The sequence below is a fragment of the Sparus aurata genome, chromosome 12 (assembly GCF_900880675.1).
Source record: "Sparus aurata chromosome 12, fSpaAur1.1, whole genome shotgun sequence".
Taxonomy (NCBI): Eukaryota; Metazoa; Chordata; class Actinopteri; order Spariformes; family Sparidae; genus Sparus; species Sparus aurata.
This window is the reverse complement of record NC_044198.1, coordinates 26235434-26261498: the sequence shown is the minus strand read 5'-3', so window position 1 is coordinate 26261498 and position 26065 is coordinate 26235434. Positions and strand designations below refer to the sequence as shown.

General features: G+C 43.6%; 1 protein-coding gene across 4 annotated transcripts in view; it reads left to right on the top strand.

Annotated features, from left to right (window-relative positions):
* The window catches only part of ttc28 (tetratricopeptide repeat domain 28), a 134507-nt gene that overhangs the window by 84784 nt on the left and 23658 nt on the right, over positions 1–26065 (top strand). For all 4 annotated transcript variants that reach the window (XM_030435986.1, XM_030435985.1, XM_030435988.1 and 1 more), the window contains exons 4-8: positions 2097–2369; positions 2449–2579; positions 12223–12444; positions 14411–14599; positions 14728–14824. In XM_030435986.1, coding sequence (XP_030291846.1) covers positions 2097–2369; positions 2449–2579; positions 12223–12444; positions 14411–14599; positions 14728–14824 — 912 coding nt within the window. The remainder of the gene's footprint in view (positions 1–2096; positions 2370–2448; positions 2580–12222; positions 12445–14410; positions 14600–14727; positions 14825–26065) is intronic.

Below are 26065 nucleotides of genomic sequence, written 5' to 3'. Positions count from 1 at the left end.
GGTTTCTTATATGAGGCTCCTTTTTCAACTTCAAGGTCAATATTGTTTTTCGCTAACGACAAAACAACAAATTATCCTGCATTTATATGGAACTAAGCTTTAGGAGCGTTCCACCTTAACTGTCCTCCAGGTTACGTCACATTCTGAGATCGACACTTCTCGGAAAACACAACTGCTAACGTGAGTTGTTAAAAACCTTCTTTTTAGTAAACTCTGTGTACACAAACAATGTTCTCAATGCTCGTGTTCATGTGTAGAGACCCTGGTGATACTACCAGCAAAGTTTCATGTTGTGTCGAGACTTCTTACTGTTTTAAAAATAGAGATTTTGATGCTATCGTAAAAGTGCCCGTAGCCAGTGATGTGCACAAGGGGGGGGTCGGGGAGGCCCAACTGTTGAAAAACGTCCGCTAAAGTGCCCTCCTGGGAGCCAAAATGTGCGCTAAAGTGCCCTCTTGGGAGCCAAAACGCACGCTAAAGTGCCCTCTTGGGGGGAGCCAAAACGTGCGCTAAAGTGCCCTCCTGGGAGCCAAAATGTGCGCTAAAGTGCCCTCTTGGGAGCCAAAACGCACGCTAAAGTGCCCTCCTGGGAGCCAAAATGTGCGCTAAAGTGCCCTCTTGGGAGCCAAAACGCACGCTAAAGTGCCCTCTTGGGGGGAGCCAAAACGTGCGCTAAAGTGCCCTCCTGGGAGCCAAAATGTGCGCTAAAGTGCCCTCTTGGGAGCCAAAACGCACGCTAAAGTGCCCTCTTGGGAGCCAAAATGTGCGCTAAAGTGCCCTCTTGGGAGCCAAAACGCACGCTAAAGTGCCCTCTTGGGGGGAGCCAAAACGTGCGCTAAAGTGCCCTCCTGGAAGCCAAAACGTGCGCTAAAGTGCCCTCTTGGGAGCCAAAACGCGCGCTTAAGTGCCCTTCTTTTCGCCCCTGCCCTTCATAAAGTCTGTGCACGCCACTGCCCGTAGCACTCCATTGAAAATGAGTTTGACCTGAAAACAAAAATACGGTAACTCTTAAAATTGCCTCTTTCATCGTAATTACACTTTTAAACGAAGGTTTGAATCCGGTACGTTCACAAAAAAAGCCTAGGTTGCATTTTGGCGAGAGTTTCACTTTAATTTAACACACATAAATCCTGTTTGTGTTTATTTGAGCTGATTCCTGATCACGTCACACGTACTGTACAGCTGAGTGTTGCCACAGCGGTAGTTTGGAGGACGTGTGGTTCTCTGTGACGGTCCAGTGTTCAGCCCGGTAAAGAGCCCTACATGTGACTGACCTGCAACCTCTGTGATCAATAATCTGTTGTCAGAGCTGGAACCTTTTTATCGACACGCCTGCGTTTAGCGTCACTCAGTAGCGATGCTGATCTATTGAACCGCTGTTGACCCTCAGAAATGTTAAATATCTGACACCAGGTTCGTCTTCTGCCCATCAGACGTACTTTAATCACACGAGCTCAGACCGCCTGACGTCTCCAGGCAGCGTTCAGATGCATTTTCACAACAGTCCCAGTGTGTCTGAGTCCAGCTCCGTCTCCGTCTCCTCTCTGTGTTTTAATCTCAGCAGAAAATGTAATTATAAAAACGCGCACTCATCAATAAATTGTCATGACGAGCGGGAAATTTTTTGTGCCTCGATGAAATAATTTCACTTTCGCGAGAAAAGATCAGGCAAACATCCCCGAGGCGAGTGTGATCGCACGGAGCGAGCCGAGGAAACACGTGTTTTATCAGCCGAGGAGTCGATTCTGACTAACGTCGAAATGTTCAGAGTGTTATTTACATTAGCTCAGCGGCGCCGCTCCTCTCAGTCCAGTTAGAGACATTTCCAAGAGCTGACGCCGACTAAATTGGTGCCGTTTCTTGTGAGTGTGCTGGACAAAAAACTTCACATCAGTGTAAATTTACAGGACGGACCTCTGAGCATGTTTCTGTCTGGATGCTGATCTCAGGTCAGTGACCCCCCGGGTCGAAGTTCAGGTGCAAAATCAGATTTGCACACATCGTCCCGCAGTAATAAGATGGATACATGAAACGTTCTGTTCTTTTGTTTCAGCTCTGTACCTCACCTGTCTTTGTGTCCGCTCTCTCCCTCTCAGACACTCTTGAGCCGACCTACCAGCAGCTGCAGAAGATGAAGCTGGATAAGAGCCCGTTCGTGGTCGTGTCCGTCATCGGGCAGGAACTGCTGACGCACGGTTTCCACGGCGCCTCCGTCGTGGTCCTGGAGGCGGGGCTGAAGATCGGCACGTGCTCTCTGAAGCTGCGTGGGTCCGTGTTCTCGGCGCTGAGCTCGGCGTACTGGTCTTTAGGTAACGCGGAGAAGAGCATGGCCTACATGCAGCAGGACCTGGAGGTGACCAAGACTTTAGGTATGGAGGAGGAGGAGAGGGAGCAGAGCGGGACGACGACGAGGGTTTGAAACTGTTCTAACGAGCGTCTCGTCCGCAGGTGACCAGTCGGGTGAATGCCGGGCTCACGGGAACCTCGGCTCGGCGCTCTTCTCCAAGTGCAGCTACAGAGAAGCTCTGGCCAATCACAGGAACCAGCTCGTGCTGGCCATGAAGCTCAAGGACAGAGAGGTGCGTCTGCATGAGTGTGTGTTCATGTTCACGTCCACGAGTTTATGAGCAGCTGAAAACTGGGACGCAACCAACAACAGTGGAGTGTTTGGCTCCGGTCCTGATCCTTTAGTGTTGAGTTTCTGCTGACACAGAGTCTGAAATATACTTATATCCACTTTAATGTTGTTAAACAGCTTTAAATACTAAATCTGACACCTTCTTTTTCACAGGCTGCACTCAGAAATATCAAGTTCATACATTTAAACACAGCTGAGAAGTGTTGATCTCACTGATGATGATGATGATGCTGTCACTGAAACCTGAAGACAAACAAGATCATTACATTTATTTAAAATGCATTGATGCTTGATATCAGACTGAATGCCAGGGTAGTTATGGATGTAAAGGTGTGCAGCCAGGTGAAGAAAGAGGAAAATGCTGCCACGAAAGTCCCGCTGGTGCCCAGAAGTTCATCACATCCGCAGTGATGAGAACGACTGTGGAGAATAAATATTGTACAAATATTTACGGGAAGTTAAAAGCAGACAGCCGGGATATCAACGTGTAACCACTAAGAATATTTAAGACTATAATTTAGGACGATTCAGTCGACAGGTGAGTTTTTATCCAAGGTGTGAAGTGAAGCTCGGTGAGGAAACAAAGTCAAAATGTTAAAGTTAACCTGTGAGATGCTGCTCTTAAAGTTGAGTACGTCATGACATCAGGAGCTGCTGCGACTGAACACGTGGAAAGGTACTTTGAGAACGAGAAGGATGATCTACAAGTAAATCTGACGAGGGCAGACAGGCTGGACATCGAAAGTTAACGTCACATCTACCTGTAACTCCTTGTTCGTCTCTCCAGCGCTGACTCAGCCACAAAACAACAAAGTGTGGAAGTAGCTCCAGTCTCAGCGCTCCTCACCCAGAGCTCCTCCGTCCGGCACATGTCAGGACGACCTCGCCGAGGGCTGACGCAGTGCGCCACAGCTCATCCAGGCTCTAGTTATAGCTTTAATTCTGCAGCGAACTAACCCTTTAATTAGAAACTGACATCCAAAGTGGACACTGTCAACAGAAGATGTCTGGACGAGTGTGTGTTGGAGTTCACAGGACCAAAATATTCAACAAAAAGACGACTGATCGAACCTTAAGTGTCCAGATTGTCAATCAGAACCCACACAAAGACAAACAGTAAGAGCGTGGGATTATGGGAAATGGTGTCACTGTCAGAGGAAATGTGTGTGTGTGTGTGTGTGACTCGTTACCTCAGGTACATTTACAGGTTTCTTCTGGTTTGATCGTTGATGTTGTAAGTACTCAACACATTTAAAAAGAGATCCGATTAACTTTCAGACATTTTACTGCTTAATCGTTGAGGACGGTCGCTGTGATCGGGTCGCTGTTACAGCAGGAGGGACGATGTCGGTGTTGTGAATTATTGATGTGGTTAGTTTACACGATATGACAATGTCAGCAGTCAATCCAAGACTTTAAATCTCCAGAGTTTACTCAGATTACACCGTCGTCATCTTTATCATCACGACTCCGACGAGGAGACAAACGAGCTCCACATTTCTGTCTTGGATCGTCTCCCTCCACCTCTCATGTGTGTTTTCTCCAGAGCAGTGGAGTGTTTGTTCTCTCTCGTCGCCTCGGGGGCCAAAAGGAAAACTTAAACTCACCGACTTTCTTCTGAAACACTTTGGACAGCTGTGAGAACCGAAGTTAATCAGATCAATGTCACAGATTAGACTTTGGCCCCTTTATGTCTCAGAACGCAGAGTGAAGCTGTCAGGTTGTTTGTGTGTGTTTACCTTCGTTCAACTGCTCCCATATGTGTGTGTGTGTGTGTGTGTGTGTGTGTGTGTGTGTGTGTGTGTGTGTTTTAATCAATAATGTCGGGTGTTGTGCAAGTGTGTGTGTTCATGTCGTCTCTACCTGCAGATAGTTTCAGGCGTGTTTTCAGTTCGTACACACGTCTGTGACTTGTGTGCATCGGACCACAGCGCTGTTCGATTAGCAGCTGCCAGGTGTGTGTGTGTGTGTGTGTGTGTGTGTGTGTGTGTGTGTGTGTGTGTGTGTGTTGTTATCTCGGCGCCGTCGGCCATCGCCGCTCATCTTCATGCGCTCTGCACTCTCGACAGGTTTCTTCCCCCTGATGATGTTTTTCTGTCGAGGTTCTTGCGAGAATTTAAGGAACAGGCTGCAGGTTGGAAGTCAGATTGAGTCTGAGTGCGTTTCAATGTCAGACACAAACCTTCAGGTAGAAAAACCTCCAACATCACGCTCACACATAAATATAATGTATGTATTTTTGCGTGATGTTATTTCAAAGTGTACATCGGATTAATCTGAGCTGGATATTTGATGCTGTCACTGTCACTGACGGCAGGTTGAGTCCTCGTTTCCTTCCACAGAGGAAAGAAAATGTCCAAAAATTAGCAGGCGAGCTAACAAAGATGCTAGCAGAGCAACATGGTCCAGGAGAAAATGTCAGACATGTCGAATCCTTGTGTTTAAAGGAATAGTTCACCCTTAAAAATGTAAATTAAGTCATCAACTCTTCTGGCGAAGTTTCATAGTCAACAAAACATTTCTGGAGCTTCACAGTGAAACAGAGCTGCAGCATCCTGCCAAGCAACTGAAGCATCTGGACCCAAAATGGCTCCATGCAGCTCATCCATTGTAATCCAGGTCTCAACAGTTTGGGCTCTTGGGGCTTCAGCTACGTCAGCTGCGTGAAGCTCTAGAAATATTTTGTGGACGACGAAACTTCACCTGACTTTATATCAGCATGTCGGGAGGAGGAGAATGTTCAGATTTTGGGTGAAATGTTCCTTTAACTGTGTCTTTTAAACTTCACAGTTTCAGCTGAAAATCACAGCCGAAATAAAGAAGTTAGCGTGACATCACAGTCACTCTGTGTCACTTTAATTTAAGAGAGAGAGAAAATTCACACACACACACACACACAGTCTCCTAATAGCATGTGATTGCCTCGTGTATCTGCGCAGATTGAACAGCTGTCAGAAAGATGAACGAGTGTTTGAGCAGGTTCGTTTTAATGAAAGCAGCGAGCGACTCTCTGCGGCGGCGGCGGCTCATATTTCTGTCCAGGCGTCTTTGTGTTAATCTCCTCTGATGTTTGTTTAGGCGTCTGACCCGCCCTCCACATCGATGTCATGAGTCCAATCAAGCTCAGAATCGAACTCAGACAGATTCTCCGTCAGAACTCGCGTGTCTGTTTTCCCTTGAACGCACCGCAGACGGTCGAACGTCGGCGCTGTTGACAGACGAGTATCGAGCTTGTCCTCCACAGGTGTGCAGCCTAAGGCGACTGAAACACGGTCATCAACACAAATCCATATCTCCCACTGTGTGTTTGCTTAGCGACATCACGTGTGTGTGTGTGTGTGTGTGTGTGTGTGTGTGTGTGTGTGTGTGTGTGTGTGTGTGTGTGTGTGTGTGTGTGTTGCAGACAGCGAGCTTCCAGACGGGGTAACAGGGAACATCACCAAAACAATGATGCCATCGCCCCACCCCTCGACCTCTGACCCCACGACGTCTCATAACAACAACAACAACAACAATGGTGGACTACATGCCCGTGTTCGTGCCTCAGAAGATATTGAGCCTTTCTTGCAACTTACTCGCCTTGTAGTTGAGTGTGAGTCGCAGCAGCAGTTCGACCTCGTTAACGGTCCACATGAACAATTCTGGTTTCCTTGCACTCGCCATTTTCATCTTCTTCTTGTTGTGTTTGGTTGTTTTCAGCGTGCAAGCTGTATGCGCATGCTCTGTCTCTTCTTCTCTGTTTTTTGTGAATCAAGCGCCACCTATAGGCTTGAATATGAACTACAGTGTTTTCGATCGTTTTCAGTGGATCTGTGAGGACGCAAATATTCATGAAACGACGTCAAGAAAGACGGAGGAAAAAAAAGATCGTCTTGGTACGGTACGTATGCTGTGTCTCAGATAGGAAAAAATATGGGAGAGAGAGGGGAATGTGACATGCAGCAAAGGACCTCCGGCCGGAATCGAACCGGGATCGGCTGCGTTTATGGCATGAGCTCTAACCACTCGACCACCTGCGTGCCGCTTCAGAGAGACCTTGTTAACCTCGTCTAGCCTTTGGAGCATTTCCTGGTTGCGTCACCAGATGTTTTACCCTTACGTCACGATTTCTGCCGCCCAGGCCCGCGAAAGTGACGATCTCACCACGTGATGTCACCATTTTCTCTCTTTCTTTCTTCTTTGTCGGGCGTGCAAAGAATCTTGGGATATGTGAGGCCACGAAGGATCGTAGCGGTGCATCCTCCAGAAACAGGGAGCAGAAGGAGCATCTGGAGGAGCCTTCACGAGGCGTTGTGATGTATAATTGGCCTTCAAATGCTCCTCTGAAGGATGCAGACGCTGAATTGAGACACAGCAACAATTGACAAGACGAATAAGAGTCGAGGTAACGAAGGGAAGAACACAGAGGAGACACAAACAAAATAAAACCAAAAACACAACAGAAAGACACCGAATCATAACAGTACGATGTGAAGACAACATGAAAGACGTCTCTCCTTCATGTCTCGACGTCCAGACAGACTTTATTTCGCCCGGTCCGACATTAACTTAACTCAGATCTGTCTTTTCCCCCCGACGCAGCGGGAGAAGTCATTTCTTCCTTCAGCCCATGCTGAGGGGTTAAAAGCCCATATTTTCCGGCTGACTGTGCATCTCTCCGGGCCGGGTTTATCGAGCAGGAGATGCAGTGCCACTGCTAATCTCCCTCCGTCTCTATTCGTCTCTCCTTTTTCTATTTTCATTCATTACACCCCGACATCCGTCTTTTTTCCACTCACATGTTTTTCCAGCCTCCTTAATGAGATCTGCTGCTCTCCTGCAGCATTATATATATATAACCACAGTGTAACGGCAGGTTGAATATTGTGATTCTTTGATTTGTTTCCCCTGCAGAATGACAGATGTTGTCAGTGTCTCCATCTTTTTCATATATATATATATAAACACACTGACACACACGGCAGCAGCTCGCAGTCCCAGACACAACATGATTGGATTTTTTGTGTGTTTTCCTCGTGCGGGAGGAAACGTTGTGTCCTTGAGGGAAATCAAACAGTCGTCTGGCCGTTGGACTGCACACACACACACACACACACACACACACACACACACACACACACACACACACACACACACACACACACACACACAGAGGCCTGCTCGTCATTTATTAAATCTCCCTCGCCCGCCGCTGAGATGTGTCAACTGGATTTTATGTGTTTACACTCATCACTATGCTGGGAATTGGGGATTTCAGCAGTGTGTGTGTGTGTGTGTGTGTGTGTGTGTGTGTGTGTGTGTGTGTGTGTGTGTGTGTGTGTCCTGGCGTTAATTAGAAAAATGGTGAATTCCACTAAAGGTCAGTTTGGGTGTTTCCAGTGAAGGAACGTGTCGTGTGTCGGATCAGGACCAAACATTCAGTCATGAGGAGTTTTCAGTGTTGGAAAGTAACTAAGTACTTTTACTCAAGTACTGCATTTAAGTAGAGCTTTCTGTTTCATGGTGCTTTATGGACTCCACCACACTTCAGGTGTAAAATGTGTTTATTAACTATAAAGCTTTTGTTATTTATCAGAATAAAAGTTTACATAGGAAAGAAATGTGAAAGAATTCTGAGTTCAAATTTATTAAAAGACAAACAAACAACATTATCCTAAATGAGGTGTAAGAAGGATCCGTATGCTGTACAGACTGTAGAGGAAGAGGAAAAGGATGATGAAGAAGAAGAAGATGCAGACGAAGATGAAGGAGAAAAGAACGAAGAGGAATTAGACAAAGAAGAAAAGGAAGAAGAAGGAAAGAAAGATGAAGAAGAAGACAACGAAGAAGAAGAAGAAGAAGAGGACAAAGACGAAGAGGAAAACGATGAAGAAGAAGAGGAAGAAAAGGACAAAGAAGAAGACGTGACGAAGATGAAGGAGAAAAGGACGAACCGGAAGAAGACAAAGACAAAGAAGAAAAGGACAAAGAAGAAGAAGAAGAAGTAACGAAAGAAGAAGACGAGGAAGAAGAATTTACAGAATTCACCGGGCACCTTTACAAGTTTTATTTAAAGCTGCTCCACCTTGTTTTGTCTTTAAGTGAGATAGATTATTAATTCTAATAAAGTTTCTGATAGAAATTGAAGATGAGATATCTGAAAAAATATATATAATATAAAATAACTTCCATATTTGGTCTATTTTGTGAAGATAAATAGTATAAATATAAGAATATATAAATATAATTGGCTTTAACTTCAGATTTTTTCAATCTTTTAATCGTCATCATCACATTTTGTCTCTAACTTGTCAGCTGGTCCAGTTTCTGCAGACGAACACACTCCTGTGTGTCCGTGAGAGAGTGAGAGTGTGTGTTGGGTATTAATGAGTAACGTACATGTTAATGACGCCTCTTTAATAATTCATAACTTCTCTCGCTCACGTTCTTTAAACCTGCAAACATTTCATCCCAGCCGGCGAGTCCGTCTCGTCCGTCCGTCCTCTGAAAGGTCGGCTGCGTGTTGTCACGTCTGAGCGTGTGCGACACGAAGCCGCGGCCTCTGACTTCATTACTGTCATGTGATCGTATCAGGAGCTCGTCCCTGCAGCGAGTCTGGACCTCAGGACAGAGTTTATTGATAATCACATCACGCTGTGTGTTCACAGATAGAAAGTGTGTTCAGTAGATCTGGATCTCTATCACTGGTGTCATGTTTCCTGCGGAGGCTGCAGGCTGTGAACGTCCTGCGTGGAAGAAAAGTCGATTTCTGGAGTTTCAATCGCAACTTGTCAAATACTGACGGATAGAGCTGCTGGCCGATCCATCCTACAGTCCCATAGTGTCAGTATTTGTTGAGAAGGTGACTGAAAAATTGACTTTTCTTCCAAATAGGACGTTTAACCAGGGTTGTGTCAAGAACCCAGGAGTCATAGAAGTGTAAAAGTAAAGAAAGAAGAAGTGCAGCTAAACAAACAGCACTTGTTAGTTGTTGAGTCTCATTCCCAGGACGTCAAATAGACACATGTTGGGTTGGTAAAGCGTCCCGAGCAGCAACAAAGAGAGAAAATCAGAAACTCTCTGCAGATACGAGACACTAACACGCCTTTTCTCCACATTCCAGTCTCCCTCTCTGTCTGCTTACGTCTTCTTAATAACCCGTAATTCACCTCAGATGCATCAAACTAAAATGAGGAGTATGTTTGGAAACTGTTAGGAGGAGAAAGTTCAGGTAATTGTGTTCAGACGTAGGAAGGGAAAGTCAGAAGTAAAGCACAGAAACCTGAAACATCTACAGACAGCAATACTGATAATCTGACAAATGCTGGATGGCGTTCCCCAAACAAATACCTCCAAATTTGTATGTTTCTTGACTTCTTTCATGCGAGGATCTGTCTTTTCAATCATCAGAAATCACAACAGAGCACAGGAGAAAAGACAAACCAGAGAGATTAGATGCTCAGAGACGAGGTGTTGGTGTATCTGGTGAATTCTGGCGGATGAAGAAGATGTTTCACCGTGTTTTCTCCACCGTAGCGGCGCCTCAGAGGGCGTTTTACCATGTTTTATCCACCACAGGGGCGTTAAAGAGCACACGAGTGAGCGTAACACCTGCTGGAGTTAGTTTGTACACCTGCTGATCTAAAAGAAGGAGTGTGTGTGTGTGTTGCTGTGTGTTTACAGGTGTGTTTGTATGACTGTGCTGCTCTTGTCTCCATTTTTCTGCTTGATCTGAAACGGCCATCCTCAGACCTCGCCAGTATTTCCCATGACTCCTCTTAAAGAGCTCGGATCGATACCGGCAACCTAAAGATTAGTTAGCAGATGAGTGGGAAGGCAATGTGTGTGTTCTGCTGTGTGTGTGTGAGAGAGAGTGTGAGTTCACGGCCCTGTTTTAAAGCACATGTGCGAGTGTGAAGACGACGAGGGTGTGAAGCGCTCGCCGTGATCTGCGTGGTATTTATTACGCCCGCAGAGGTCTCTGTAATTAGCAGCCGGTGCGCTGCTAGAAATCATCAGGCGGCTCAAAGTGTTATAAAAGCATCAGATGTGCGAAGTGAAACAGAGCAATAATAGAAGTGAGAGGACGCGAGCGGTGGAGGCGCCGGCCGACACTCTCACCGCAGCCTCTTAATAGGATGTGAGGGATTAGCCTTTCGCTTCCTGCAGCCGCCGATATGTGAGAATCTTTTCCATTTAGGATGCCAGGATGTGAAGTCACAGTCTGGCATGAATGCTCAGTTCTGATTGGCTGCAGGGGGTCTGTTAACTCCTGATACATGAACACCTCTGGAGGAAGTCAAGTCGTTCCGGTGGAGAGCGTCGTTCAAACCGAGGACGATTACTCTGAATAGATTGTAGAATAGACGATAGATTACAATACTTTACGATACAATACATTGTGATATGGTGCGATACAATAGATTACAATACGTTACGATGCGATACATTGCGATACAATACGATAGATTACAAATACGTTACGACACGAAACATTACGTTACAATACTATACAATACCTTGCGATACGATACTTTAGATTACAGTACGGTACGACGCGATATATTACGTTACGTTACGATACGATGCGATACATTGCGATACGATACAATAGATTACAATACGTTACGACACGATACATTACATTACGATACGATATATTGTGATACGATACGATAGATTACAATACGTTACGACAATATACATTACGATACGATATATTACGTTACGTTACGACAAGATACATTACGATACGATATATTACGTTACGTTACGATACGATACATTGCGATACGATACATCGCGATACGATAGATTACAATACGTTACGATACGATACATTGCGTTACGATACGATAGATTACAATACGTTACGACAATATACATTACGATACGATATATTACGTTACGTTACGACAAGATACATTACGATACGATATATTACGTTACGTTACGATACGATACATTGCGATACGATACATCGCGATACGATAGATTACAATACGTTACGATACGATACATTGCGTTACGATACGATAGATTACAATACGTTACGACAATATACATTACGATACGATATATTACGTTGCGTCACGATACGATACATTGCGATACGATAGATTACGCTATGATATGATACGATACGATATGATATACTGTATTGTCTCCAGAGGGAAGTTTATGCCAATAAATGCCTTCAAGTTACAGTAAAATAAACTATGTGTGGGTTGCACGATCTACTTATCCTGATAGTAGATGATAGTTGAAGCAGATGACCGTCAGCTCTCCTCCTGGGGACTGAAAACCAATATTTGGGACTGATATTCATTTCCAGAATAAAAAAAAGATAATTTAGAACAACCAGTGATGTAATGAGTCTAAATATTAGTTGTGTATTATGGTATAAGTGCGATAATGGCCTCCGTGCGCTTGGATACGCTTGGTGGCAGGTGAGGGGAAGTTGTCTTATTCCTCTGTCAGTAAATGAGTCACTGACGACGCTGTTATAAACTACATCAGGCTGTTTCTGTGTCTGCTGGTTGTTTCCCGTCTCTGTGGATGGTTTCAGATATCTGGACACTAACCAGCGTTCTGTGTTGTTTCAGGCTGCGTCCGACGCCCTCAGCAGTCTGGGTCATGTGTACACAGCGATCGGCGACTACCCCAACGCCCTGGCGAGCCACAAACAGTGCGTGCTGCTGGCCCGACAGACCCAGTGTCGGCTCAGCGAGGCCCGGCAGCTGGGCAACATGGGCGCCGTGTACACGGCACTGGGAGACTTCACCAACGCTGTTCAGTGTCACGAGCAGCACCTGGACATCGCAAAGGTACAAGACTACATCTTCTGATCTGTGAGGTTCTGATGGGAGGGGAACTTTTGTCCTTGTTCTCAGATTGTCATGAAGGACGCCAACAAAGAATGACAGCTGTTCGGTAAACATCACTGAGACACACTGTTTCTCCTTCACTGTCTTTAACACACACACTGTAGTTGATCTTGACTCACTAGAGCACCAAATGTGGATTAATGCACCGCTGAAAATAGTCCCGACAGACCTATCACTCTCCCTCTTCACCTCCTCCATCAGCAATTTCTTTTACTTTTGGATTGATTCCAGTTGTTCCATCATTACCTGAGGATGGTGACCGGGGAGAACGACGCCTCTTCCTGTTTTTGTTGCACAATGACGCGCGTGTTTTTTTTGTACTTTAATTCATCCGTTTTTGCTGGAAAAAAAAAAACAAATTAGCGCCGTGAAAGCGAGGATTGTAGGGAAACGATCTTTGCAGATGGAGTCATTTTTCTACAGTATGATCGGTGTTTACTTCAGAATAACAGATTAAACCAAAACAAATTGTTTAACGTATAGAAAAGTGGAAACCTCGAGGATGAGTCGACGTGTTTTCACAGGCAGGATGTTGTTTCACTAACAGACTATAATTGGCCTGTACGACATCACACAGCCAGAGTCACTTAATGAATATAAAGGCAGCCGGTAATTGAGTTTAGGATTATTACAGAGAGAAGCGTAATTCGTATTTCACGACTGTGATGGATTCAAACAGGAGCGGCTGCAGCAGCGGTCTCAGCCAGGTGTTGTTCTGATGCCGTTGTTTGTATTTTTTAACACGTCTGTCATTAAAGCAAAATTAATTGCATATTTCCCAAAGAACATGATGTGTATTCAGGACACTGTCTGTGGCGCGGTGCACCGCAGCCCTTCATGCAAATATTACCAGAACAAACACAACAACAGACAACAGTCGAGGCCACATTTCACTTTTTATGTGATTTATTTCTTTTTCATTTTCCTTTTTTTTTTATTTGGATGAAGTGTAAAGTTGTACCGGAGCCAGCCACCGCAGCCAACATCATCTCACTCTGCAGCCTCCTCTCTCAGCGCACTAATTGACCATCTGTTGACAACTAGATTTGTACCAGAATAAAAGGTTCTCTAATTAAAATCTGCAGACTAACGAGAGTTTATAAGGTTGTTTCATTCTGACAGTTTAGGTGGTTTTTGCTGCGGATCGTATCAAAGAACAATTTCCATCTGTTTGATCTGTGTTGGCTTTAAATCTGCCTCTCTAAACAGAGACTTTCAAGGTAAATTACTTTATAAAATCTGCTTTATAACGTCCTGATGCAACTGACTGAGTGTTTAAGAACTCACTTGTCCGAAACAACGACAGGTCTCGGCACGGTCGCAAGCATCGGTATAGATCTCACGGGGTCGGAGTAGAGTAAAGATGGGACACGGCATAGAATAAAATACTTAATTTTCTGCGTAACAAATTTTTGCATTTTCAAAAAGACTACATAAAAACCACAGCACAACATCTGAACATCCCTTCTGTCAGGAGTGATGCTAATAAAGTGTAGCAGAGCAGAGTTAGAGAGATTTTAGTGGAGTTATTTCGGCATAATCTCCAAATGTGCCGTTTTGCAGCCAGTAAAACATATTTAATGTTTCTTACACTTCACTGACGGGATTCAAAGCACCTAAACACAGCTGTTATTCAGCCTTAAATCTCTTGAGTCTCAGAGTTTAGCATATTGTTTGTGTTGTTTGCACAAAATGCTGCAATTGCAAGAGCCCATCTGTGAGCATGCAACGTTTTTCTTGCTTTGTGTTGGAATTGTGATTTTCTTTTAGTGTTTTCTTGATGGTAGACTAGCGTTACTCACATCTGATCCTTGAGGACCGGGCACACATAAAAAACAATCTCCACATGCAGTGATTTAACCGCAGAGATGATTCCTAACGATGCACCGATGATGATCTTTGGCAGACTTTGGAGAACCAGCGTGAGGAGGCGCGGGCGTACAGCAACCTGGGCAGCGCCTACCACTCTCAACGGGACTTCGACAAGGCGATATCGTATCACACGCGGGTGCTGGAGCTGGCTCAGGAGCAGGGCGACAGATCCATCGAGATGAGGGCGTACGCCGGGCTGGGCCACGCCGCCCGCTGCATGCAGGTCAGTAAAAAATCATCTTAAGACGTTTTTTTTTAACTGAAGCACTGAATCACACAGGGGTGATCATGCAGTTCTGTGTGTAAACGTGACATGAACATGATTAATGATGTTGTTTCCTGTGATTGCAGGACCTGGAGAGGGCCCGGCAGTACCACCAGCACCAGCTGGAAATTGCTCAGGAGCTGCAGGACCGAGCGGCTCAGGGCCGAGCCTCCTCCAACCTGGGTAGGTTCAACTCAGCTGGAGGGAGAGAATGTGAATCTGTGTGTTTCTGTCTCTGTGGTGAGTGTGTGTTGGATAAACAAAGAGACAAGCAGCTGTTGTATTATTAGTTTAAGACTAATTATGACGAGGAGAAGACGATGGAGCTGTGCTGTCACCCTCGAGGATAAAGAGGCGACAACAAGCAGGAGGAGGGAGGTGGATTTCTTCTCCCGCGCAGAGGAGGAGGATAAACATGTACCAAAAAGAAAAAGTAGAGGGTCTGTGCATCTGCTGAATAAAAGAATAAAAGATGTGAGAGTCTGCAGCAGCTTTAAAACTCCTGGTTCATCTGCAGTTCAATCTGTGATCTGAGCTGACAGTCTGTTGTCGTCTGAGAAGTTCGATAAGAATTCAGCACGACGGCTGAAAACAACCGCAAACACGCAGACGACACGACGAACAGCAGACAGGACGACACGCACACACACCACCTGTTAGAATGTATATGAACTGTTCCATGTGAGGAGGAGGCGGGTCAGTGATGTCGCAGCTCGAACAGAAACAAAGGAAGTCCAACCCTCTTTGATTTCTTGATTTTTTGGCTCACAGGTTCGATACAGACGGTCAAAGCTAAACATGGAGGAGCAGTTCAGTTGTTATTCACCACAAATCTGGAACAAACTCCCAGAAACCTGCAGGTCCGCTCCGACTCTCACCTCCTTAAATCAAGGCTGAACCGAGGCTGTTAGTGTTTTGTTCCTTGATGTCTTCCTTCTTGTTTTGAACGTATTTAAATGTTATTTTTTGCCCCTGAAAAGCTGCAAATTCAAAGTGCTTCTGAGGGCAGAGAAAGAAATAAAAAAATACTTCAAGACAACATTTTTACAGCCAAAAGAAAGCAAAATATTTCCAATAAAATAAAAACAAAAAGTGAGCTATAATTAGATTAGATTGTAATTTAAAATGTTGCAGGAAGCAGTCGTCAGTTTCTTCTTCTCTCCGACTCCACGTCTGTAAACTCGACACTTTATATTTCGTTCTTTGTGGATTTCGTTTTCCAAAAGTGGAAGATTTGATGCAGTTTTAGATAAAAGCAGAGAACGCTCTGCAGAGAACGTTCAAACTGAAGCTGCAGAGCTGCAGAGTGTTTGTGAGCAGCGGGCCTGAACGCCACACCGACTGGACCCGGGTCAATCGGTATCGATCAGCACCATCGAGCTCAGACTCACGACGGACTCTTTATTTGTTACAGCAGAGCAGAAACTGAGTACATTTACTCAAGTACAATCTGAGTTTCTGCCACTTTACAGAAGGAACTTTTATTCTTGTATCTGTAGTTATTCCATATCTTTAGTCTCTTTACAGACAGACTCCACCTGTCGGCGGCTCAGAACAGGTGGAGTTCAGTGAAGTAGTTAGCTTCGTGACTTAGCGTCCACATGTAGCCGCACATCTTCCTGCTGTACTGGAAGAAAACTCGACATGTCGCTCCTAAAAGCTCGTTAACCCCCAAAAATCGTGGCGCCGGACCGTGGACCCGCGTGACGCTCCACCTCTCCCGTCACCTGATCCGTCTGCTGAGGGCCTCTCACATGACTGCAGCCGAGCCTCTCCGGCCAATCAGAGCTCATGTTTTATTAATGGGGTTTTGTTTTTCTGCGGCCGTAGTGATATCTGAGAGAGCCGGCGAACCCGACGCCACCGCTGAGTGGACAGCTGTGTGTGTGTGTGTGTGTGTGTGTGACACAGGTAATACGAGCACCTGAACACACCGCCAGTCTTCTGCGTCAAGCACAATCAGACATGAAGACGTCTGTTTTGTGCTGTTTCCTCCTCAGTGTGTGTGTGTGTCGTCTCTCTCACACACACACACACACACACACACACACACTCTCCCGTGTTCACCGCCTGTTATTTGAAATAATCAGAGTGAGGCTCTGTGCTGGCGGTGGAGCTTTGATGTGTGACTAATAGGCTGTAGCTGAAGTCGCTGACACGCTCCTGACAGACGAGATCCAGTCTGCGGTTCAGATCAATGATTCACATCATCATTTATGGATGATTCTCTTCTCTGACGCTGAACGCTGACTTGACAACCCTTCATTCTCCTCGCCTCCTTTTCTCTCCTCCTTTCCTCTTCTCCTCCCCTTCCTGCCATCCGTTAAATCCTCCCACTCGCCTCTCGTTTACATCATGATACGCTCTCTCCTCTTTTCTTCTCTTTCAGTTTCATCTTCCTCACATTGTTCCCTCCTCTTCCTCTCCCTCTTCTCTTACCTTTATTTCCTCCACTCCTTCTTCTTTGGTGTCATCTCCTCCCTTGTTTCCTCCTTTCCTTTCCTCTCATGTGTCCTCTCTTCTTCTTTCATTTCCTCTCTCGTTTTCTTGTCACCACTCTGTTCTTTCCTTCTCTCCTCTCCTTCCTTTCCTCCCATTTGCTGTTATCTCCTTATTTGTTTCCTCTTCTCTTTCAATTCCTTACCTTGTTTCCTCCTGTCCTTTCCTCTTGTACGTCCTCTCTTCTTCTCTACTTTCTCTCCTTTTCCCTCCCATGTTTCCTTCTCTCTTATTTTATTCACCCATCTTTTTCTCTCCTTCCCTCTCCTTTTTCCTTCCTCCTCCTCTTTTTGATGTCGTCTCCTCCCTTGTTTCCTCCTTTCCTTTCCTCTCATATGTCCTCTCTTCTTCTTTCATTTCCGTTCTCGTCACCACTCTGTCCTTTCCTCCCTTGTTTCCTCCTCTCCTTCACTTCCTTGTTTCATTCTCTCTTGTTTTATCCACTCATCTTTTTTCTCCTCCTCTTTCTGGTTTCATCTCCCTTGTTTCCTCCTGTCCTCTCCTCTCCTCTTCTCTCCTTCTGACCCTTTTTCCTTCTCTTTCAATTCCTTACCTTGTTTCCTCCCCTACTTAACTTCCATGTTTCCTTCTCTCCTCCTATATTAACCACCCATCTTTTTCTCTCCTTCCCTCTCTTTTGTCCCTCCTCCTCCTCTTTTAGATGTCATCTCCTCCCTTGTTTCATCCTTTCCTTTCCTCTCATATGTCCTCTCTTCTTCTTTCATTTTCTTTCCCGTTTTCTCATCATCACTCTGCACTTCTTCCTCTCCTGTACTTTCCTCCCTTGTTTTCCTCCATTCCTTCCCATTTATCCACTCTCCTTTTTCCTCTTCCTCCTCTTTCTTGTGTCATCTTCCGTATTTCCTCCTGTCCTCTCCTCTCTTCTTCTCTCCTTCCAACCCTTTTTCCTCTTCTCTTTCAGTTCCCCTTGTTTCCTCCTGTCCTTTCCTCCTTTGTTTCCTTCCCTCTTATTTTATCCACCCATATTTTCCTCTCCCTCCCTCTCTTTTTTCCATCCTCCCCCTCTTCTAGATGTCATCTCCTCCCTTGCGTCCTCCTGTCCTTTCCTCTCATATGCCCTCTTTTCTCCTCTCTCTGACCCTTTTTCCTCTTCCCTAACTATAATTTATTTCCTCACCTTCTCCACTTATTTAGACCATTTTTCCTCCTCTCCTAAGCCACTAAAATGTCTCTCTGAGCTGCAGAGAAGCTTTATAATTCTTTGGCTTTGTTACCATCACCATTTTTTTCATTAGTGCATCAAAAACAACCAAACGAGACAAAACCAGAGCCACTTGCTGATCGGGATGACCTCGTCCAGGTCTGTTAATCGATGACCGAGCCGTTTGTGGTGAAAGTCGAGCTCAGATCAGCGCTCCCCTCCTTTTTAATCGCTCTGTCCTGTTTTCGGACGAATGCCTAATCATCAGATCTCCACACCTCTAATCCTTCCTCCCTCCACATCGGGGAATCCCACCGCAGATACCTGGCACCTGAACGCCTCGCAGAAGTGTGTGTGGAGCCTTCAGGGAGCTTCTGTATCAGTGTGTCTGCACATGCTCATACCGGTGTTAGCAGAGTTTAAGACGAGGGCTGTAACTGCAACCAGCTCTTCCAGCCAACTCTGCAGGCTCCTCTGTAATCCTCTTAGAGCGAGACCCCGACGAACGAGGTCTCCCCGTCCTTATCAGCAACCTCCTCCTCCTCCTCCTCCTCCTCCTCCTCCTCCTCTTCTTCACGTAACTCTGCTTCCTACATATTCCAGACGAGGCTGAGTGAGGCCAAGAACACAGCGTGCAGAGAGGCATCGCTTTTTTTCTCTGGAACAGTTCAAAGGTTCATGCTTTTATATTCTGCTCGACTCCACTACAGTCTGACTTCAGGACGGAAATGTGCAATTATAAGAGGTTTAATAGAGCTTTATTAGAGTTTTATTAAAGGTTTGTTAGAGTTTTAATAGAGCTTTATTAGAGTTTTATTAGAGGTTTATTTGAGGTTTGTTGGAGGTTTAGAAGAGGTTTTTTAGAGGTTTATTGGAGGTTTAGAAGAGGTTTATTAGAAGTTAATTAAAGCTATATTAGAGGTTTATTAGAAGTTAATTAAAGCTTTATTACAGGTTTATAACAGGTTTATAACAGGTTTGTTAGAGACTTAGAAGAGGTTCATAACAGGTTTATTAGAGGTTTATAAGAAGTCAATTAAAGCTTTATTAGAGGTTTATTAGAGGTTTAGAAGAGGTTTATAACAGGTTTATTAGAGGTTTATAAGAAGTCAATTAAAGCTTTATTAGAGGTTTATTAGAGGTTTAGAAGAGGTTTATAACAGGTTTATTAGAGGTTTATTAGAAGTTAGTTAGAGGTTTGTAAGAGATTTTTTGGAGGTTTGTTAGAGGTTAATTGGAGGTTTGTTAGCGGTTAATTAGAGGTTTATTAGCGTTAATTGGAGGTTTATTAGAGGTTAATTGGAGGTTTGTTAGAGGTTAATTAGAGGTTTGTTAGAGGTTAATTAGAGGTTTATAAAAGGATTATTAGAGGTTTATTAGAGGTTAATTGGAGGATTGTTAGAGGTTAATTGGAGGATTGTTAGAGGTTAATTATAGGTTTATTAGAGGTTAATTGGAGGTTTGTTAGAGGTTAATTAGAGGTTTATAAAAGGATTATTAGAGGTTTATTAGAGGTTAATTGGAGGATTGTTAGAGGTTAATTAGAGGTTTATTAGAGGTTAATTGGAGGTTTGTTAGAGGTTAATTAGAGGTTTATAAAAGGATTATTAGAGGTTTATTAGAGGTTTATTAGAGGTTAATTGGAGGTTTATTAGAGGTTAATTGGAGGTTTGTTAGAGGTTAATTGGAGGTTTGTTAGAGGTTAATTAGAGGTTTATTAGAGGTTTAGAAGAGGTTTATTAGAAGTTAATTAAAGCTATATTAGAGGTTTATTAGAAGTTAATTAAAGCTTTATTACAGGTTTATAACAGGTTTGTTAGAGACTTAGAAGAGGTTCATAACAGGTTATTAGAGGTTTATTAGAGACTTAGAAGAGGTTTATTGGAGGTTTATCAGAGGTTTATTAGAAGTTAGTTAGAGGTTTGTAAGAGATTTTTTGGAGGTTTGTTAGAGGTTAATTGGAGGTTTATTGGAGGTTAATTAGAGGTTTATAAAAGGATTATTAGAGGTTTATTAGAGGTTAATTGGAGGTTTGTTAGCGGTTAATTAGAGGTTTATTAGCGTTAATTGGAGGTTTATTAGAGGTTAATTGGAGGTTTGTTAGAGGTTAATTAGAGGTTTGTTAGAGGTTAATTAGAGGTTTATAAAAGGATTATTAGAGGTTTATTAGAGGTTAATTGGAGGATTGTTAGAGGTTAATTGGAGGATTGTTAGAGGTTAATTAGAGGTTTATAAAAGGATTATTAGAGGTTTATTAGAGGTTTATTAGAGGTTAATTGGAGGTTTATTAGAGGTTAATTGGAGGTTTGTTAGAGGTTAATTGGAGGTTTATTAGAGGTTTATTAGAGGTTAATTGGCGGTTTGTTAGAGGTTAATTGGCGGTTTGTTAGAGGTTAATTAGAGGTTTATTAGAGGTTTGTTCGAGGTTTATTTGAGGTGTCACAGTTTCAACTCTGAATTGAAAATCAATCAAAATGAGCAGGCAGTCTTCAGAGATCCTTTATTGATTAGTTTGTGAAGAGGGTTCACTCTGGACAGATTTGAAAGACTGAACTTTGTAGAAAACTGAATCTCTATCTTCTGTTTCTTTCTATTGTTGAATTACTTCTTGGGGGTTTTTTTTGTTGACTCTTTATTTTGTGGCGATGTAAATTTGAACTAACTCTGCAAAAACCGTCCCGTGTCTCATGTACACAAAGTGGCATTTATAAAACCCAGAATATTCAGTGAGGCTGTGTTTTGCTCCTCGTGGTTCACACACAGTTTCCTGCAGTGAAAGATAAAGAAACACAATCAAATATGCATCATTATTCTCTTTGGATATGAGCCAGTTTCACATCATTACTGAGGTTTTATTTTACTGTTGCACATTCGTCCATAACACGCCAATTAAAGACATTATCATTAATTCAGCTCCACTTAATTGCTTTTGTTCACCCAGCTTTCTTTTTCTTTTTGTTGATTTAAATTCGACATCATTTTTTATTTTCTGTGTTTTTTGCTCTGTGATCGTCAACGATTACACTTGTGAAGTTTGACAAGACTTCACACACGACGCTGCTTCGCTGATGCAGCTGTGATGAAATATTGAATTCATTTAGTATGGATGCTATAAATATCCTTTTGTACTGGTTCTGTTCTGCTCTGATTTTGTGTCAATACAACACAAACTTTCAAATCATTCTGCTTTTTAAGGCTTTCATGTCGCTGTGGGTGAAGAAAACATCGTCTTTCTCCTTTTGTGTGAGGTTTAATCCTTTTCATCCGACATCGGACAGAATCAACAGAAGAGCCGGTCACTTTTACATATTTTAATTATATATATACATCTTCTATCTAATTCTGTTTCAGAAGTTTAAAGCAAATCATGATGAGTCAGTGTGAATAACTTAAATAGTCGGACTGAATTATGTAACAACGTCGTCGTTCCAGAGGAGGATCTTTATTAAACATCACATCCAAAGAAACCAAAACACAATCCACGTTTTGTTGCTTTCAGTCTTTTCAGTGATAATTTAAAAAATGCAGAATAAAACACACCTTTCCTCTGGAACACAACCGAGCTGGAGACGTGCCAGAGACTCTGAGTTAACGCTGAGTGAATCCGACCGGTCGCCTCTCTTCTCGCAGTCTGACATGACGCCACATGTGACCTCCTCCATCTGGTGTCTCGACGCCCCCCGTATCCACGTTTCCCCTCTCGTCACCGCCTCTCATCCGTCGGACCAGCATCTGATATATACGACCTCAGCAGTGAGGTTTAATACAGCGAAGCATTTTATTAGTGCAGTTAAAAGAGAAAGGTTAGTGATTAAATAATTAGAGAAGAGAGAATCAGTGACGTTTAATTGAGGCACGTTTAGATAAAAATGTTCACATTCCCTTTTTCTTGTGTCATCTCTCTTATTTCCTCCTGTCCTCACCTCTCCCCTTCTCTCCTTCCAACCCTTTTTCCTCTTCTCTTTCAATTCCTTACCTTGTTTCCTCCCCTCCTTCACTTCCATGTTTCCTTCTCTCCTCTTATTTTATCCACCCATCTTTTCCTCTCCCTCACTCTCTTTTTTCTCTCCTTCTCCTCTTTCTGATGTCATCTCCTCCCTTGTTTCCTACCTCTCCTCTCATATGTCCTCTCTTCTTCTCTCCTTCTGACCCTTTTTAACTATTTCTGACAGTGAATACTATTACTTATTCCCTTCAATTTCCTCCTCTCCTTTCCTTGTCTCCCTTGTTTCCTTCCCTCCTTCACTTCCATGTTTCATTCTCTCTTGTTTTATCCACTCTCCTTTTCCCTCTCTTCCTCTTTTTGGTATAATTAGCAGAGATGAGAGAATCTCTCTTATTTCCTCCTGTCCTCTCCTCTCTTCTTCTCTCCTTCCAACCCTTTTTCCTCTTCTCTTTCAATTCCTTACCTTGTTTCCTCCCCTCCTTCACTTCCATGTTTCCTTCTCTCCTCTTATTTTATCCACTCATCTTTTCCTCTCCCTCACTCTCTTTTTTCCCTCCTCCTCCTCTTTTTAATGTTATCTCCTCCCTTGTTTCCTCATTTCCTTTCCTCTCATATGTCCTCTCTTCTTCACTACTTTCCTCTCCTGTCCTTTCCTCCCTTGTTTCCTCCACTCCTTCACTTCCATGTTTCCTTCTCTCTTGTTTTATACACTCATCTTTTCCACGTCCTTCTCTTTTTTGTATCATTTCCCTAATTTCCTCCTTTCCTTTCCTCTCACCCTCTCCTCTCTTCTCCTCTCCGTCTGACCCTTTTTCCTCTTCTCTAACTATAATTTATTTTCTCACTGTCTCCTCTCCTTTTCTACCATTTTTCCTCCTCCCCTACTACTTCCCTCCCATTTCCTCCTCTCCTGTCCTTGCCTCCCTTGTTTCCTCCCTTCCTTTGCTTCCTTGTTTCATTCTGTCTTGTTTTATCCACTCTCCTTTTTCCTTCTCTTCCTCATTTTGGTATCAGATTTCCTCCTTTCCTTTCCTCTCACCTTCTCCTCTCTTCTTCTTTCCTTCTGATCATTTTTCCTTTTCCCTAACTATAATTTATTTCCTCACCGTCTCCTCTTATTTCCACCATTTTTCTTCCTCTCCTCTGATGTCTCACCTTCTCCTCTTCTCTTCTTTTTTTATGGTTTAATCTCTGGTGAGATTGAACCAAGTTGACTTCCATGGAAACAAAACACCACGAGGAGAATAAATAACGTTGCTAATTATGAAATCATAGCATCGTGTAGCTGATAACCGTTCAAGCTTTGTGTTTCAGGATCTTTATGATATTCTGTCTGTTTAGATCAGGTGGTTATAATGTCAAGATTCTTGCTTCTTGTGACACGACAAACAGTGATTTCATGATGGAGTCGTTGTAGGAACCGTCCTCCAGAAACAAGAACATAAAACAAACCACCTGAAGAAATGTGTTCGATCATTTTCTGTCTTGTACGGAAGCCCTGAGAGGCAAATTAGTTAAATTATAAATCAACTGTGTCGGAGAGTGAAGAAGGATTTTGCCAAGAGAATCTTTTTTCCAAGTCCCTTAAATCTTTTTTTCATCCGTGAGAAGACTTTCTCTCTCTCCAAAGACTTTTTTTTAATTGAATATTTTCTCCTGAACTTTCCTGTAACTGGCATTTTGTTCTGCTGTCTGAATGTAAACTTTTCTTTGCCTGCATGTTCACAAAATACTATCAAAGCACGACATCACAGTCAGAAGCACACTGACAAAATAACTGACTATCGACTGTGACTCGCTTGTTGATGAACGTTTCCTACATGGATCAACTGGAGGTGATATTTAGACGTCAGCTTGTTTTTAGACACTTTTAGAAAGATATGCATGTCGTCAACAAGACTTTAAACATTAAGTCAGGTGAAGAGGTTTGAGAGGTAAATCTGCAACAGTTTTAACCCGCGCCCTGCTGACATGGAAAGCTTGGCAGACGTAGTGACAGTAAGCTAACGAAGGAGGGCAGATCTTTAGCGGAGGGTCGGTCGCCCTCGCATCCTCAACAATGACATTAAAGGGATATTCCGGTGTAAGTTTAATCCATGGTCTAAATCACCGTGAAACTGTGTTAGACTCCCTCTCGAGAGATCAAGTTAGCAGACCGCTAATTTACGGAGTTTTATCAACCTCAGAAACGACCGCACGACAACAATACACTGCAGTAAATGGATCCAAATATAAACCGCCACCAAAAAGCCACAAATAATGCTCAGAACAGCACCAAACTTCAGCAACAGTACAATAGGGTCTCAGCACATAGTCCGGGGCATCTAACCTCCGCTAGCTTAGCTGGATTTCTACTGAAAAGCTGACTAAATTTACCACTCTTCTGCAGCAGCTTCCTGTTGACGGGAAGTCTCGACGAGTCGATTACCGAGTGCAGTAGAGTTCCGCGGCTCATGGATGAAAATGTATGATTATGACTCCATGGAAAAGCAATCAAAGTTCATATGTGTCTTACCTGCCAGTTTATAACAGTTATTATCGAGAGCAGACAGGGAAAAGAACGGAATTGAGCATTTCTAACCGCACTCGGTAATCGTCGCGTCGGGACTTCCCCGACCCGGAAGCTGACGGAGGAGAGTTGAACTCTGTTTTTAGCTTCACAATAGAAATCCAGCTAAGCTAGCGGAGGTTAGATGCCCCGGACTATGTGCTGAGACCCTATTTGTACTGTTGCTGAAGTTTGGTGCTGTTCTGAGCATTATTTGTGGCTTTTTGGTGGCGGTTTATATTTGGATCCATTTACTGCAGCGTATTGTTGTCGTGCGGTCGTTTCTGAGGTTGATAAAACTCCGTAAATTAGCGGTTTGCTAACTTGATCTCTGGTGTGTTAGACCGTGGATTAAATTTACACCAGAATATCCCTTTAACAGTAGCAACTGATTTCTCGCTATTTATAATTTTGCACATGTGAGAAGAGAAGAAATCTCCTGTTAATCACGTTGTTAGCGTGCATGTAAACACACTGTGTTGCTGTCCCGAGCTTCCTCGACCTGCATCCTCCCGTAAACTGATGTGTTGATAGCTGAGAAGACAGATCAGCACATAGAAAGTCAGGGCGCTGTCTCCGGGACTGAAGTTTTTAATTTCAGCAGTCTGTGACTCTCCTCTGAATCTCTGCTTCTGCACTAATGAAGTTTGAGGATCCGTCGGAGCAGATATTATTAGATTTGTTGAGTTTCCTGCTGTAGCTTTTTAATTATTAACCTGCTCTGCACTCGTGTGTTCTGCAGGTTCTGAAAACACGTGTGCACACATGTTCACACACACACACACATACATGTTTCATCAGTTTGTTGTGTATTTACATCTCTGTGCATCATTTTGGGAATTGACCCTGTTCATGGTAACATGTGCAGCGAGCTGTTTGATCTTCACCGCTCATCAAACTCATGTTGGATGAATGAACAAGCAGAGCTGCAGAGTTGAGAGTTGGGTCGGCCTGAAAATCATTCTGCTGAGGCACTTAAAGGAACAGTTCACCCCAAAATGAAAACCCTGAGATCCCAAACTGATTGGAGCAGATGTTATTTACACCTGAAATCTTCACCGTTGCCTCTGAGCTAAAAACAGTTAGCGTGCAAGTTGCTGCTCATCAAAATTGTAAATACCGTCTCTACAGGTCAGTTTGTGTTTGTTGAGCTTTCAGCGTCTTGCATTGTGCTGGATACATTTTATGGTGTCATTTTTTGTTTCTTTTTATGCCAAAACAACTCTGCTAATCACTCAGCTCGTCGCTCTGTGTTTCTCAACAGCGTCT